This window comes from Zonotrichia albicollis, chromosome 1 (assembly GCF_047830755.1).
Source record: "Zonotrichia albicollis isolate bZonAlb1 chromosome 1, bZonAlb1.hap1, whole genome shotgun sequence".
NCBI classification, from domain to species: Eukaryota; Metazoa; Chordata; class Aves; order Passeriformes; family Passerellidae; genus Zonotrichia; species Zonotrichia albicollis.
The window spans coordinates 13,360,652-13,377,911 of record NC_133819.1 but is presented as its reverse complement, the minus strand read 5'-3'; the positions used below and the strand labels follow the sequence as shown (position 1 = coordinate 13,377,911).

The window sequence follows — 17,260 nt, the reverse complement described above, 5'->3', positions numbered from 1 at the left end:
CTTTTGCATAAATTATGGTGCTTTAAAATAAAATCCAATATTATGGATAATAATGGTGAGAGATAGAAACAAGATTGAAGAAGGCTTTGCTCTCTATTTTAGTCTTTGTTTTTAGTCTTCATTTGACTAGAGACAGATGAGGGGCATCCTCTTAGCTGAGGTGTCCTTTTAACTCTCACCATCTCCTCAGGGAGTGCAAATAACATAATAATGTTTAAGGGTGTGTTTTCATTATTGTACTCATGGCTAATTGCTGTTAATTGAGGAGAGCAGCTCACTACAGTTAGACAGTAGCAGAAAGGAAAAAGGTGTAATGAGACTTTTGGAATTTATTTCAGCATTTTTTTCTAGGTTCAGTGTTGGGAAGCTTATCTCCCTATCTGTGCTTGTAGAATACAGATTTGTTTCTCTTCCCACAGATGGCATCAACTCATTCCTATGGGCTGGTACAGTGAGGGCAGGAGCACCAACCTCCCTGTCTCTGCCAGCTGCACAAATTACCCCTCAGGTGCTGCTGGTGCAGAGGTGGGCCATGGGCTGGGGAGTCAGAGCTGTGCTGGTGCCCACCCACACCTGGGCACGTGGGAAGCTCTGCCTTGGACATCGCTGTGAGCATCGTCCCCTTAGCTCAGGTCACCTGTGCTTCCCTTTCCCTTTGCCTCTGTGGTGATTGTTTCTCTTCTCTTCTGACACGCTTCCTTCCTCAAAGAGCGTAGGGCTTAGATATTACTCATGGATTGCATTCTTGTAGTTGCTCATTAAGAACCTTTGTGGTGTTTTTGTTGTTTTCCACCCACTGCAGGCAGTCACTGTAGTGTCAGGCTGTGGGTGGAGAAAAAGATGGCAGAGAAGTAAAGTAATTTGTGTAGTGCCTGGTCAGCTCAATTTCCTCTGCAGCATGCCCTGGATAGGTTTGTTCTTACCTTAAGTGCTTTAAATAATTTTTAAAAATGAAGCATAGTGTCCCATATTAATGGTTGCTCATATCTCTTTCCTAAATGGTGATGGTGGCTGTGCAGTGGCAGTGATAGGCTCTGGTGCCAGGGGGGAAGGAAGGAGAGGATTTCACCAGGTTATTTCAGAATTGAGTAAGACTAAAACCAGTGGTTTACTCAGCTGAGACTTTATTCTGTTATCAAATCAGCATCAGAGCTTTGGTGGTGCAGACTTACTTACCTGACTTTCATTGTTCAAAAGGAAGGAAATAACATCTTATTTTTCTAACAGAATAAACACATTTTCAGGCCTGCTCCCTGTGCTGCAGCCCACGTGCACTGTTAGAAAAGCAGTGACTGTGTTGGTTTTTCCTGTTTGTGTCACACAGGAACTTTGTTGTGTATTGCTCAGAAGTTGCTACAGTATCCATCCTTCATTCTCTTGTCATCTCTCTCTCGCTCTCCTATCACGGTAAGATTCATGAGGTGAAGAAGCAGTTGGGTTTTTTGTTAAAGTTTTGCCACAAAAGATTTAGTCTCATCCTTTACTGGCTTTTTCTCTTGTATAATATATTCTAACCACAAGTTTGAAAATGTACCTCTTTCTGAAGAATTGCAGCAGAGCTTGGTGCAGTTTTAGAAAGTTTACAGATGTGCCACTTGGATTTGCTGAGCTTTTGTGCTTAATAATTTAAATATTGCTATTTCTGAAGATTTTATAGACCTTAGGCTTGAGGCCCCTGGGATCATCTGATCTGACCTGCATATGAATCATAAGCAAGTAACTTGCACAAGTTATTCTTAATTGAGCCCAAATACTCATTCTGGACTCGAGCCCAACAATGTTTGGCTAGAGCAATCTTCTCAAAAAAGAAAACATCAAGATAAGTTGAGTGCATGTTTCTTGGGTGTGGAGCTTCACTGCCTAATTGTCCTCCCTTTTTTATCATCCAAGGTCATAATTAAGATCTTTCTTTTGGCTTTCATTTTCCACTGTTTTTGTTATGTTGTGTGCTAGATTAGAGAGAGCTTTCAGTAGTTACCAAGTTTTATGTGAAAAGCAGGCACCTCATAGTTTTCCTTTTCCTTCAGCTACAGTATCAAGACTCTCAATTGAAGGAATTTTCAGCAGTCTGTCACTCTTGTAGCTCACCTCTACACTCATCTAAATTTTTTTCTTACTCTTTGCTCTGCTCTTTCCGCTTTAAAAAGTGGAAGCTGAGGCTGTGTTCAGTTGTTTTTTGGTCTCAAAATGCATTACTAAGATCTTGTTTTGAGATTTAAAATCTTGCCTGGGCTTTAGCCCAAGTCTGAAGCCAAACTGTTTTACAGTTCTCTTCTTTTTATGGCCATATTTGAATGCAGCTGCTGTCGCTTTAGGAATTAAGCTTCTCATAGTGTGCGGGGTGAATCTTGTTGGGTTATTCTGGTGGTTGTCTGTAACTTCAGCACAGTTATGTACTAAATTCAGTTATATGCACAATCTATTCTTTTTTCTTCAGAGTGATTTTATTTTGATGTGGTGCATCAAAATGGCCAATTATAAAAATTGTTAATATGGCTGCTACTAAGCAAATAAGAGAATGCAGTCTTAAGTATATTTGCCTGCATTTGTAACTGTTTTTGTTCAAATCCTCCAAAATTGTGTGAGTTCTGTTAGACACATGATCTCTTATTTGAAGTGTGCACGAGTCTGACTTTGCCTTGGCTAACCAAAAATTAGGTTTCGTTTAAATATGCAGCTATCAACCAATCTATAGATATAGATATGTGCCTGTGTATATGTATTTAAAGACACAAACCTTTGGTTCCTAATCTTTAGAAGACAAAAGCCCTGACATTTTCATGAGGTACCAGACTGTTGAGGTGTTTACAGGATGTGGATTATATTTTGCCTAATTTAATAATTTTTTTCATTTAGTAATGAAAAAAAAAACCAAAGCAAACTTGGAGATGATAGAAAAACATTCTAATTCTGTTCAACAGAAAAGAAAGCTACAGTGAAAGAGATGGACTATCCATGAGACCATGGCTTGCTCTTTTGCAATGCTGGATAACTGTTGGAAGAAGTACCCACTGTTAGTCTTTCATTTGAAGGCTGTGATGAGTTGCAGAGCAGACTGATAGTAATGAAGAACATTTTTGTGCAGTTTTTGAGACTTAAAATTGTGGCTCTCATTTTCCTTTCTTCTGAATAACAGATTATTGCTTGTGTGAGTTTAAATCTCTTTTTTTATCTTTGACCGTTTCATAACAAATGGGTAAACCTTTCCTGTTCTGGCTGGTTTTCATGGTACTTTTCAAATACTAAAGGAAGAACTAGTAATAACTAAATAACTAAAGAAAGAACTAGTAATAACACAAAAGCAGTATGAATATCCTATTTTCTTTAGGATGGAGTTAACCTTTTTATGGATAATGCCCTTTGTGATGAGTTACTGGCTTTAGATATTTGTGTATCCTTTGATCTATCTTCTGTAATGTGTTTTGTAGTGACATCTGTCAGAATTTGCTGTCACATTCAAAAAGACAATTGTTTTAAATGTGTACAATGAATTAAGACATGTGAGAACCACCAGAGACTGAAATCTTTGATGTTGTGCATCCATTCTAATGCTCCAGGGTGCCAGCAGTGGTGCTCTGGAGTGGTGTGGTGCCACAAGTGGAATGCTTGCGTTTGCCTAACCCTTTTTCCTGGAGGAAATGGGGTTGGCCCAGTTGCAGGTGCACACCAAGCAGTGCCTCTGCCTGCAGGACCTGTGCTGTTTATCAGAGGGGTGTGGGGAGCCAGCCCCTCTCAGCAGCACCTGTCCCCTTCTGCCACATTGTGCAGGTAAATCAGGCTTTGCCTTTGCCCATAGCAGCGTTCTCCTGCTCTGAGTTGTGTGCAGGCAGTTTGGGAAGGACAGATGGATGTGTCTGGTCCTTGCTGTTGCTGGGGAGGATGTGAGAGAAGGCATGTGGAGAGAGGAGGATGTGTGCTGCTCTGTGGGGCTCAGTGGTGGGAAGGAGCCACAGTTGCTCCCTGGCTGTGGACCATTGGCTCTGCCAAGACAATTAAAAATCCCTGGACTGTTCTCTGCAGCTGCTGAGATGGGGTTTTGCTGGCCTTCTTTCAGCTCCTGTCAGAAGAGCAACAGTTTATCTAAGAGACAGTGCTTTTGGGTAGTTCATGCATTTTCCCAACAGGCTTTTAAGTCCTCTGTTGGTTTACTGCTTCTGCAAAATAGCACCTTGTAACACAGGCATTTTTGGGAGATGCAGTTTGACTGTAAGATGTGGCAATTGGTTTTTCTTTTTTTTCACACCTGCAAACAAACTGTGAGCCTGTACCAGGTTGTTATTTTTGCTAAAGCAGATTATTTTCTAGGCTTGAAGGAAAGAAGTGTTTTTTCGGTGTTTTGCAAGCTGGATTCAGTTTTGTGTTCCTGATCGTATTTTATTGACTGAATTTGCACTTCTGTACTTTGAAATGGTTGCAGAGAAGATATCTGTAGTGTTTTAAAAAAGAAAGGGCTCTTTTTTTTTTTTTCCTGGTGATGTATTGCGCTAATAAAAGATGAAGAGGTTGACAAAAGATAATATTGCATTTTTGATATTTTGCATTTTTAAGTGCTGATTACCCTTCATGTAAGGAGAAGCATCTTGAATTCAGCTTAACAGAAAAACCATCCTGAAGTGGTGTGGTGGTTTAACCATGACAAATGGAAAAGAGTCTATACCAGCATTGTCTATGTCAATGGATGGTTATTTTTTCTTCTACATGTCTGAAGATGATGCATAGAGTAACATGAAAACATTCTAGTTCATAGTCCCTTGAAGTCAGAACTCCTAACATAAGATGACATTCTTAGGATATTCTCCAAACTTGTCTCTGATTTCTGGGACAATCAAAATAGCTTTCCCTTGAAACCCCTAGATTCCCTTTCCTTTGTGGCATGGATGATAATGATAATAGTAATGAGAAGACTATTTGCAACTGCGACGTTGCACTTCTGCATTCTCAGGTCTTCCTTGTAGAAAGATCAGTTATTTTCCAGAAGTTGTGCCCAGGTGTCCAGCAGCATGTGAGGCTGCTCATCTCATGGGCTGCAGAGTGCAGGGAGGTGAAAAGGAAACCAAGAGAGCATAAAATGGAAAAATACAAATAGAAGGTACATTTGTAGAGAGGTGTGGTAAGGAGAAAAATGCAGGGAAGTGAAAGACCTGGTAAATTATTAAATAGAAGGGCAAGGAGAGCAGGGAAAGGAAAAGCTACAGGGAAAGCTGTAGACAGAAGAACTTGACCCTGGAGCAAAATGACTTTGTTTTCTTTTCCTAATACCTGGGGCTTAATTTCCAGTTTTACTGAGCTTTCACAAGGATATGAAAGGGGAATGAGAGAATTGTAGAAATGCTGGGATAATCACAGAAGATAAAAATATCAGTGCTCCTATGTAATCTCACATAAATGCCTGCTTAAAATACAAGAGAATGTACATTTGGAGATAGAATGTAACAGAGCTGAGGTTAAGAAAGCCACCCTGGGACAGCAAGGAAATGCTAAAAAAATATGTACTATTTTAGTAACATGTTTTCTAGTGGATACAGGCCTGTAAGCTTTAGCAAATGGGTAGTAGAGTGCAATTTGGGGACAAATAAATTCAATGGATTTTCAAGTTGATAAGGAAAATCATTGATAGAAGTTTGTATTATGTAAGATAGATTTGAATTTGTAACTGGTAAATATCTTTTAGGACTGGTTTGGGTTTTTTGGGGGTTTTTGAGGTCTTTATTGTAGTTGTGGGGGTTTTTTGTTTCTTTTTTACAAATTGTTAAAGCAAAGAGTGTTAGTATGTGGAAGTGCCATGTTTTTCTAATCTTGATTGCATAAAAGGCTCTAGCCTAGAGTTGACTTGTTTACATTCAGTATCAATAACTACTTTTTTTTTTTTAATCATGTCTAATCTTGGAAACCTGTCTATATGTAGAGGGTTGTGCATTTGTTTGTAATACTTAATTCTTCAATAAGTGCATATAACAAGCTGTGGCTTTGGGGCATGGTGGGAAGAAAGGGATGGTAAATGGGAAATTCCTGACTTCTTGTATACCAGCTTCTCAAGCTGCTTTATCTGTTTTAATCCAAAAGCAGCCCTTAGAACTGAAGTCTAATCCCAAAGCTGTGTTGATGCAAATGATTTGTGTGCCAAAAAGAGCCACTTGTGCAAAGAAGGATAAAAAAGTGGGCCTCAAGATGGATTCTGTTTTACAGTAGCTGCTTAAGTATGTAAACTTGGTCTTACTAAAAAGAATGAGAAAATCTGTGTCTGCCATTGAATACTCATAAATGGTTTTTGTGCTGTGCTTTCTTTCCAGATTTGAACATGGAATTCAACCCGTCAGATCATCCACGGGCCAGTACGATATTTCTCAGTAAATCACAAACAGATGGTAGGTTACTGAATTTATTACAGTAGTTATCTCTAAACCCTCTCTTAGAATGCATGTGATAGTCCTTTAATATGCAATGACCCCCTCTCCCCCAAAAAGAGGCATTTAGAGGCATCATGTTAGAGTTTTAAGTAGTCACACCTTTAGTTGTCTTGTCAGATCAGTAGTACAAATATGGATGGAGCTCAATATAATTATATTTTAAGAAATATTTTCTCTAAATTGAAAATATTTTGTCTGTTTTTTAAATTTTTTAGCACTCTGAACATTAGGCTTCTGAAAAAGGTGTAGAAAATTTTTTTTTAAAAAAAATGCTAGCTTATATTAGCTAAAAAGACATTCCGGGGTTTCTCTGATATAGATTATACTGTAAATAAGTTCAGTACTAGATTTTCTTAACAAAATAATTCCCATCCTACCCCATCATTCTTTTTCCTTCTCTTGCTATGGATTTTATGTAATCATGTTTGTCTGGAGTTTAGTTGGATTTTTTTATACATAGACAAAATGATTTCTAAAATTAATATTTGTTAAACAAGCCTCCTGATAGAGTTAGTAGAATAGAAGCCATTTACTGTGGCTCTTTTGTTCCCCGTTGGACATGTATGATTTGTTGGTTTAGAAATAAATGAATAATGGATACAAAACACATTATTTTCTAGCAGGACTTTCAAAGCAGTTCCTGCATTTTAATTCTGACTGTTCAGCATGAATTCTTTGTCCTCCTTTCTGCTGCCTACAAATGCTGCTTTTGATTTACATAGTAAATTGCAGTGTCAAACACATCACTTGAAAAATAATGTAGTTTTCACTTACTGTATATTTTTTGCTAGCTTTTGAGCATGACTAGAATAAAGAGGATATACATTTAGACCTTAATTGAAGAGTTGATTATGTGAGTACCTCCTTTGACCTTGAGACTCTCCTTCTGAATTCAGCCCTGATTGTTTCAATGCCTCATTATTTGGGTTTGGATGCCATTTACCATACTAATCTGGTTTGGTAGTCTGGCAAATGAATATGGCAATATTTCTATAGTTGTACTATGAGAATTGATGTCTGGTTTATAGTGAATTTGCTGTTTTTTGAAACTGTCTAATCCCATATGGATGCTACTTGTTTCTTGTTACAGCTTGTTGAAAGAAAGGACAAAATAGACCCAAGTTCAACAACTAAGTTTTTGACCATACTGGATGATTATTCTTACTTGTAATAGGAGCAGTTAATTTATGGCAATATGAAGTTCATTTTAAGCATTTAACAAAAATCTTTACACCTATGTTAGAGTTGGTCTATGAAGCTTTGTTCTAGTTTAAGTAATGTGAAGAAAATGTTTTTGAGTAAGGGCAATGAATTCAGTGAAACATTATAGAGGTGTTATCAATGGGAGTGTAAGATCAGTTCAGCTGTCCTTGATACCTTGGAAAAAATACAGAGCCTATTTTGTTTGTATAAAAATAAAAGGATTCTGCAAACATTTATCTCTTGATATGTTGCCAAGAGCCATTGTGTTCTGGTGGGACAGCTCCCAGTACTAAGGATTTTGCTTGGCTGTACTTTGGGCCCCTTGTTGAACCAAGTGAGGTGTAGGAGTTAGCACACTGTTCAAGGGTGCTGCCTAACCAAAATGCAATCAGGTGCTTGTTAAGAAGAAAACAGAGGGGTTTTTCAGGGCATGTAGGGTTGTAATCTGACAGGTTGCTGTGGAATCTAGGGGACCCCCAAGACGACTTCAGATGATGTAGAAGAGGAGAGCTGAGCTAGCTGTGTTGAAAACACCTAACTTGGGCAAATAACTGCTCCATTACTTGAATAGTATTGGGCTGGAAAACCTTCCTGTTGATTGTAAGCTGAAATATTTCTCTAGATAAGACCTGTGGACATTTAAAATGCACGTTTTACAACACACAGACAGTCAAGTGACATCAGGATTCAGGGTTTCATCCAGGATCTGGCTCTGGCTGTGAGTGTACATCTCATGGTTTTACAAAGGGAAATGGCCAAGTCCATCACTAGGTGCTAGAGTGACTTGCCAGTGTTACCTTAGACAATTCCATGTTTGGCTCTCTGGTAGCCCTGTGCTCTTTGAGCCTCACTGGTAGTTTATAGCATTCTTCTGGCAAAGCTGTGCTTGACCTGCTTGTGATCAACATGTGAGCCAAGAGCAACAAATAGAATGAGACAGGATGTGGCATCTGGTTTTATTAAGTGGTTTCTAATTGTCTTTGTTCTGTGAAGCCTGGATGCTGTGCTAAGCATGTAAATTGTCCTGCTCTCTTAATCAGTAGTCTGAATGGATCTTTAATTACCTGAGCATTCAATGAATCAGCAGAAAAGTTCAAGTGACAATAGATATTAATTTGATTCCTAGCTAGATGAGCTTTTTTAAATGTTTCTGTCACTCTTGGGGATTTTCTAGATACTGAATGATATGTGTGGAATTCTTCCTATTTAGGGAGCTGGTACAGAATCTTGCCTGTTTTTAACTTCTGTGAGTGCTTTATGCAAGTTCTCCTTACTCTGCTGAGCTTGGCCAGTGAGCTGTGGGTGACTGGAAACCCATTATTTAGTGGGTTTTATTATTTAGTACTATTTAGTGTGTGGGGGTGAATAACCCAGGGTTTCCAAACAGCACTTCAACAATGGAGCTACCTTTTCTTCATGCAAGAAGGCAATCTTTGTTTCTCCAGGGTGCTGGTAATGGTGTTGCCTGTCAGTGGGCTCCAGCTGCACCCCTCTAATTTAGATTGGGCTTTACACATTCAATGTACTGGCTAAATTTTGCAGTATCAGTGCAACAATGGGCTTCAGACAAAAAGACTTTCAAATGGTATTTATATAGGCAGGTAGAAGTGGAGTAAGCTGCTTTTGGTCTTTAATGTCAGCTGGGACCAGTCTTCTCAATTAAAACAGAATTGGATGAGCTGCCAGTTATTGGGAATTCCACTTCCAAAACACAAGATGTTCTATAATTGTAATCATGGGGAATTTTGATTTTGATCCTGATATGATTGACATTAAAATAAATGTGTAGAAATGCCACAGTGAGAGTTCTTATTACAGCACAATGAAAAATACGTATATACATACATGTACATACAGATGCCTCTGTGTGTATTTACTCATTCCCTTTAAGTTTCAGGGTAAACTCCTCCTATTGCAAAAGCTCAACAATAAAAGTTGAAAGTTTCTGTAGCAACAGGAATAGGTCATCAACTGCAGAATGAGGAAAACTGAGATAATTTGGCACCATCTCAGGCTCCACTTGAAGAGTATAACTTTGAAGTTTTATAATGTTAAAAACAAAGTTGTATTTGAATTGTTTAAACTGACTCCAAATCTGTTTGACTTCACGTCATCAAAACCCTATGCCTGAAACCCAAAATCCTGGAGTTGCAGTTAGGAGTTTATGCTGCAAAATGCTGGTTCATTCTAACATGGTCAGCCCTGCTGCAGACCACACTGAGTTGTATGAGCAGCAAAGCATTTTTTATCTGACTGAAGGCAAGTGATAGAATTACCTCTTTATAGTCATTTTGCCTTGTGCAATGGTTGGCTTCCTCTTGTTTAAAATGGGGATTGTGATTATAAAAGAATGGTTGGAACAGAATGGGTTTCTGCTCTGCCTGGCTCCCCACTGGCATGTGTTCTGGAGAGAGCTGAGCCTTACACTGTGGCAGAGTGAGCCAGAAGCACAGAAAGGAGCAGCTGCCTTCCTGTAGTGCCTCACCTGAGAGGCCAGGCTAACTGAATTTCTGCTGTATGGGGAGACAGGGAAAGGAGGTCAGCATGGTGCTTGCAAGGATGTGCACAAGAAGTGCTTCAGAGGCAAAAGGGAGGGGTTTGTATAAATATTTTAACATATTCTTCTGGAGACTGGCAATAGCAAATGGGTTTGAGCTGTGAGTGATGTTCTTGCTTTGGGTACTTGAGGATTGTACCTTTATGGGGAATTGAGTAAGGGATACAAATACAGAAGAAAAAAATCTAAGGGGAATAAAGGTCATTAAAATGGAATTTGGAGTATATGTGCCAGCTGTCTTTGTAGGATTTGAAGAACTTAGAATGTGGTATAATTATTTGTGATTAAAACTGTTAAATACTTAACAGTGTTCAAAATTTCACTGTTAATAGGTATGAACTTTGAGTTAAGCACTATATTAGGTTTGCACACAGCTTATCAGAATTGTTTACTGCCTGTACATTGCAGTATGTGATACTGGACAAATACTTTAGCTGTTCTTAGAAGTACCTACCATCATTTTATGTTCCCCTGTAGATGTCTTATGTATGGTGATAAATGCAGTGTGTGGAACTTAAGTGCAGTGCAGTGTTTTAGCAGGATTTCAAGCAGTTTAGCAATTTATTAGATCATCAGAATTTTTTTGCTGTTCGTGTTTAATTCTATTTCTTATACAATGTCTGTAATTGTGGATTTGACCATATTCTAAGTGACATGGCTAACATCTGTCATGTGTGATTCTCCTTTCTGCTCCCTGGGAGGAAAATTATGTAAGGATTTTTCAAAGTTTTTTCTTATTTTTTTATTTTCATTTTATGTCTGCATTAAACACAATTATTTCACAGTATTCACATATACAGCCTTATTTATGTGAGATTGCTTGCTTATAATAAATCACAGAAAATGGCTTCTCATCCAACAGGGAATGGACAGGCGATCCCACCTTTGTGAACGCTCTTATTTTGCTAAGTGCATTGGTTTGCATAGCTTTCAAATCATGATGCACCAAAGTACATTTAATCACCTACAGCATGAAACCATTATTATTTTAATCCTGCAGCTTGATTTATGTGGTAGTTGCCTCCAGAGTTGTATCCTAAATGCTGTGGTATTTTCACTGGAACAGAGCTCCGCAGGCTCTCTATGGGGTGAGTTAATTGGGGAAGTGCTTTAAAAAAATGAAATAGTCTGTATAATCAGCTGTAATAAGCATTTTCCTGACAATTAAGACTTTATACATCTATCTCCTTTTTTGTTGCTATTTACTTTCTGACTGTTTTGGCTAATTGTGGCTTTGACTTGCAACCATTGCTTGTGGTGACTGGTTCATACTCACCAAGGAAATAGATTTTTGTTGCTACATCCAACATGAGTAATAGCTTCAGGCTTGTGCCTGATCATTATAGGGGGCAGTGGTGTAATCCATACAGTTTGAAGGCTTCTCTGTGGGAGTTAGTGCACAGTAAGCTGTGATGAGAATTTGCTGACTCTGTGGTGTGGCTGTTTAGGTGCTTTCATACCTGCAAAGTAGCGTAGGCCACTTTGCAGCAAGGTACCTTGGGTGAAGGCACTGGTGGCTCAGGAGTGCCCACACAGAGAGCTGGGCAAGAATGGCCAAGCCACTGCTACCTTGGATTGCAGCTCACTGCATATTATCTTGCCCATGTGGACCAGCTCCTGGTGAGGTATCCCAATGGATGAGAATTTTAACCCATCACCATGCTAGTGAACATAAATGCCTTTATGCATACAGATATGTGTTTCTTCTGTGTTTGCTATATAAATATACTTGGTTAGTGCAAAAGCAATTATAATGTTGCACGTAAATAGCCTCCTGTTCTTTTTAATGTAAATGGTGTATAAGAAGCTTAATCAGGAAAAATAGTCATGTAATATTTCTATCATATTTTGTGTTTTTGCAGTGAGAGAAAAACGCAAGAGTCTCTATATAAACCACGTAAGTGAAAATGCCTCGCTATGCAGCTTTCTCCTTGTTGTCTATATTATAAATGAGAATTATCACACGTGATTTCCACATTGCTGAGAGGGTGCTGATGCTTCACATGTTTGTTGTGCATTAGGATCCTGAAGTGTAGGCCTTGACTATTGAGTTAGTGGAACAAATCTGTTGATTTTAAGACAGTATTATGCACACAAGCAGTGTACATAGGTAACTGGTATCTGGGAAAAACAGCTGCACACATTGGTATGGTTTTTAAAATTACTACAGAAGCTCTTGAAACTTTAGATTACATTTGTATCCAAGTTTGCATTGGCAGAGAACTACAGCATTGGATATTTACATAGTTGTTCTGAAGTGTTGATGCAAGGTATATGTGAATTGACATGTGCTACATGCTGAGTATGAAGACAGGGGGTTGATATGCTTATTATATACCCTGGGCATTTTTCAATTCAGTTCTCTTCTGTTTGAATCAAATTCTTAGTGAAGCTGAGAGCAAATGCCCTGTAGCCTGTTTTGGTACAGGAACAGGTTCTTCACCTCAGTTAGCATTGTTTGTACTGCTGAAGCACCTGGAACCAGTGTGTGAAGCCTTGTGCTGAAATATGTGGAGTCATGGCTCAGTAAAATTGAGAAGGGAAAGAACTCATTTTCTACCAAATGCTGTTTGCCTTTAAGGTGAATGGGGAGAAGCTCTCAAGTTTTTCTCTATTTTTATGACACTACAGCTGCTGAAACAAACAGATACGGTTTATACCCACTTCATCTCTTTGGGCTGAAGTGGACAGTTGTCTAGCTCCAGATAAACTGGATCAGGGCACAAATGCAGGTAGATTCAGCTGAATGCTAAAGTGGGACTCCTAATTGTGATTGACTCCAGGGCTCACACCTGCAGAAAGGGAGGGAGCCACGAGGGCAGGAATGAACTGCTGTGTGGGCTGAGAGGGCAGAACTGCTTCACTTGTTGATGGAACTGGTTGGTGTTGAGTATTTCTGAAACTACTGCATGGCTGTCAAAGCAAGCTGAGATTTTCAGTTCCCCAAGAGCGAAGATTCTGAGAAGTCATGGGATACTGTGAGGCTTAAAAAACCCTTAATGTTGCCCTCACTAGGTTAGCAGATGTTCTTGGTCCTCATCTTCTATTCCCCTATAAAACATTCCCATTGTTTATAGTGCATGTGAGGGTAGTTTGCAGAGCAGTTGTCTTGTTATAAAATTACTTGGAAAGCCAATGTACTGGGTTCCTGTAAACTTAATAATGTGTACCAGTACCAACCATTTCATATATAAAAATTGTGTTGTGAGTTCTGATTCCTCCAGCAGATTAACAAAGATGATTATTACAGATGCTGCTGGAAGCACCGTAGTGCAAACTCTGGTATAAAGTGATTTTAGGTTAGGTGCTGGACACACCACAAAAAAGAGAAGGGTGATCATCTCACTGAGGAGTTGTGTTGTTGGGAGCTCAGTGTAGCAGCATATGCAGTTGATGTGCTAAGTGCTGTACCTCTTCTTAATTTGTTTTGTTTTTCCCCTCCCAAGTACCATTCAAAATATTGGCTGAGGTTGCAGTAGTGTAAACTTCCCTCAGTGGTTTACTGCTACCTTAAGTCTTTGTACTTACAAAGAACTTCTGAATTACAAAGCTAAAAATAACCTTTATGAGGCTGAAGTCCTTACCATGTCTCTGTCTTTACAGGTCAGTTAAGCTTTTTAGGCAATACTCACAGATAAAAGCTGTATTTTCAAACATGTCCTGTAATATTTTAGGTTGTTCCTTCAGCACACCTGTAAGTATTCATTCAGCACCTCCTAAATCTTCCACATGGTAAACCTGATGTACAAACTGGGTGATCGTTTCTGAAGGGGTAGCTGTGACTTGTAACTGGAAACTGTCTTTAGGTTTTCAGACTGCAGGGAGCCATCATGGTTTGTCTAGACCACCTTGTTGGAAGAAATTGAAGGAATTGGTTGGATTTAACAGTTGTATGTGACAAATGATGGGTTTTATTTACATGGTACAATGGTTTATGATATACTCTATAGATTGATCCATTCTTTTCCACTGTTTCTCAGTGTATGCTACCCAGAGCTATTGCTACTCACCTGTTCCCCTGTTGATATGAACTGCTGGGTGCCCACATCTTCTCTGGTGGAAACATTCCAGAGGACATAAATTCTGTACTGTTATTATTGTCTTTTTTTTTAAAATAACTCCTCACCATAATGCAGCACATTTTTCAATGATGTCATCTTTTTTTGTTGTTGTTTTTCATGCTTATTCTCCTTTTGTGATAAGTAACCAAGATGAGCAACAAAGTATTTTTATCTTTTTGTGCAATATCTGCATAACTGGTTATTTTGCAGGCAGAATTGAATTTCTCCCAAGTGATATGGGGGGCTGGTTAGAAAGAGAAGTGTCAAGAAAAGCTGGGTGGGTTTTTTTTAACTGCTTGCCAAATTCTGTGTAGTAACAGATTAGTGATTTATACAAATGTAGTTTTGAAATACTACTTATGAAAAAAATTAGTATTGACTCTTCCTCATTTAAAAACGCTCTTTCTTAGCATGATCACACCACTGTTCTTTTCCCTTCTCACTTGCTTTTGTTTGTAGGATATTTTATTTGCCTGAATAGTTTCCTGTGATCCCCAAACACAAGTGGTGGGCTCCTGCTTTGATTTGTTACACTTTGTCAAGAGCTGGCAGTTGCCATGTTTCAGATTCACCTTGTCAGAAGGTGTGATGGAAGAAGCCAGCAGCTGCTCTTTTTTTTTGGGGTGGGGAAAGAATGAAAGGAGGGAGTGACAGAGTGCTATGGAGGAGCTGCCATCTCTGTGTTCCCACAGAGCCCAGGGAGACACATGACAGCCTGGCAATGATGCTGAAAGTTCTCTCCCTCCAATGTACCTGACCTGTTTGCTTTCTTCCAGCCTGTTTTAATTCCTAAGCAGTTGCAGCACACTCTGCTTCTCTTTCCATTGCACTGGCAGTCAGTGTTTTTTGTTATTTTATGGGTTTTTTATGCTGCCTTGGTGTGCACATGTCTTTTAATCTGCGTAGTCAAGCTGCTGAGAGGGATCAAGATGCAGACTGAGATAGGGGTGTTTCTTTTCTCAGAGAGAGATTGCATCAGTGTCTCTGCCTGTACAAGGAAGCAAACAGGAAGACAGACGTGTTTTGTGTTTTCAGAGGAGGTGGTGGAGAAAGAGTAAACCTTTTATTGTTGTTGCTGTAGGTAGTTCTTTTTTTACTGTGTTTTTTGTAAAGGAAAGAAGCAGGGTGAGGGGAGAAAGAAGGTTGTTTTCTCTTTCAAGCTTTTCTAGAGATGTTCCTTTTCAACAAGGAGAAAATGCTCTGTTAGCCCAAGTAATTACTTCTAGGTGAGATACGCTCTTAAAATGAATCTATGTTTATGAGTAGTAATACCCCTTAAAAATAAGGGATATTTTTCACATATATTTCTGTATTTCTGAAGGAAGATAAAGGGTAGGAAAAGGGAAAGAATAAAAGGAAATAGTGTCTCACCTTTGCATATTTTTTATTCTGGAGACTCCTTGCCAGCCTTGTATCCACATCATCCTTTCATCATGGTCTTTTTTAGCCCTCTGGACATGGCTTCCACTGTCTGCTACCTGGCAAGTGGATGTTAAATTCCAGCAAACTAATACTATTTTTATCATTCCAAGTAGAAAAGTTAACATCTACGTTTAGACCAGAATTTTCATCAGCTTGGGGAAAAGTTACTGGGCAACACTCATGTTACAACCCTGGTCTTTGTAAGTGACCCTGTAGTGATTCACATCAGGGGAAGCTTCTCCCCAGACACAGTGCTGGGGACTTGCAGAGAGCAGTTGGGTCTTTTGCTGTTCATGTTGAGGCAAGAACAATTTCTATGAGCCTTTTTGCATGCTTCCTATGTAGCTCCCAAATTTTCTTGTGAGATTGAATAAAGAGGCTGCTCTGCTTCCCTGTTGTAAAACTACTGGACATGTGACTGATAATCAAATACTCTCAACTAGTGATTAATGAGTAAATAAGATACATGCTGAAATAGGAGCATAGTCTGAAAAGTAGTTTAATCTGTGAAAGCAAAACACAACATAAAACATGAAATGTTGTTTTCAAGTAGACTGCCTGAGGCTGGCTGTTGAAAAGGCTTATAATTGCTGTCCAAATTCCTTAAGATATTTTAATTTCTTACTTGAAGAGAAGAACAAAATAAACTGAAAAATAGGTTAGAGGCTTCTCAGGTGCTCTTGAAGTTCTCCTAGAGATTGCTTAATGTGGCCTTTGCTCCTTTCCATTGCACAGTCACACAAAAAGCAGGTCTAGAGGGGGCCTTTATAGACTACCTGGTCCATTTAGCAGATTCCCTATACTGATGCCATTCCTAATAAATGCAGCTTAAGATTCTTTCCAGGCATCTGTTAAGTTAAAATTAACAGGTTTTCTTTAATGGCTTACCTAAATTTACTGTTTGAAATGTGTTTTTCTAAAGTCTTCCAGTTAGTTAGCTTCTTTTCCTGTCTTCTAGGGTGAAGAATTTTGCCTCTCTTGTCAGCCTCATGGTTATGTGAAGTGATAAACTTTTTAATGGAGAGAAACAAGAGCTGACTTTGGAGTTGGAATGAGAACATGCAGGACAGCCCTTTTACAAGGGGCAATGTAATACTTGCTTTGCTGGGCATGTAATAAAGTCCCTCTGGTGAAATTGCACAACAGTAGCAATTACACGCTTTGTAAATATAAGCCTTTGAGCTGATTTTAACAGTCAAAGAAATATTTAATCTTTCATGTTTGTAAAGCAGGGTGCTTTATCAGTGGTTAAATAGGGCCTGCATGTGCTGCAAAGGAGTTTACTGGTGGTTGCTGAGCCCCTCAGGAGCTGTGGTCTACTGACATCATTTTCTTTAGTTGACGTGAGTAAGGATGAGCTTTGAGAGCCAAAAACTTGCAAGTACAGATCTAGTCCAAGCTAAGCTAGTTTTGGACATTATCAAGCATTGGTGAAACTTCAGCTGAGGACAAAGTTGAATCATGAGGAACAAGAGGTATTACTTAAGAGTAGTTGGACTGGATTTTTTTTTAATTGTAGTTGTTGGCAGAGGAAGATGAACATAAAATGGTGCAGTTTCCTATTACTTTTGTTCTGGTGAATGCATCAAAGGTAGACAATTTTGCTGTCT

General features: G+C 39.0%; 1 protein-coding gene across 4 annotated transcripts in view; it reads left to right on the top strand.

The window, feature by feature from the left end:
* Positions 1–17,260, top strand: part of CCNY (cyclin Y) — a 119,439-nt gene that overhangs the window by 66,197 nt on the left and 35,982 nt on the right. The window contains exons 2-5 of one of the 4 annotated variants that reach the window (XM_026796334.2): positions 6,291–6,365; positions 10,858–10,877; positions 11,168–11,255; positions 12,030–12,064. In XM_026796334.2, the coding sequence (XP_026652135.1) occupies positions 6,291–6,365; positions 10,858–10,877; positions 11,168–11,255; positions 12,030–12,064 (218 nt within the window). Of the gene's footprint in view, positions 1–6,290; positions 6,366–10,857; positions 10,878–11,167; positions 11,256–12,029; positions 12,065–17,260 lie in introns of those variants that run through there. The other 3 variants (XM_014270047.3, XM_005480388.4, XM_014270052.2) reach the window with 3 other exon arrangements.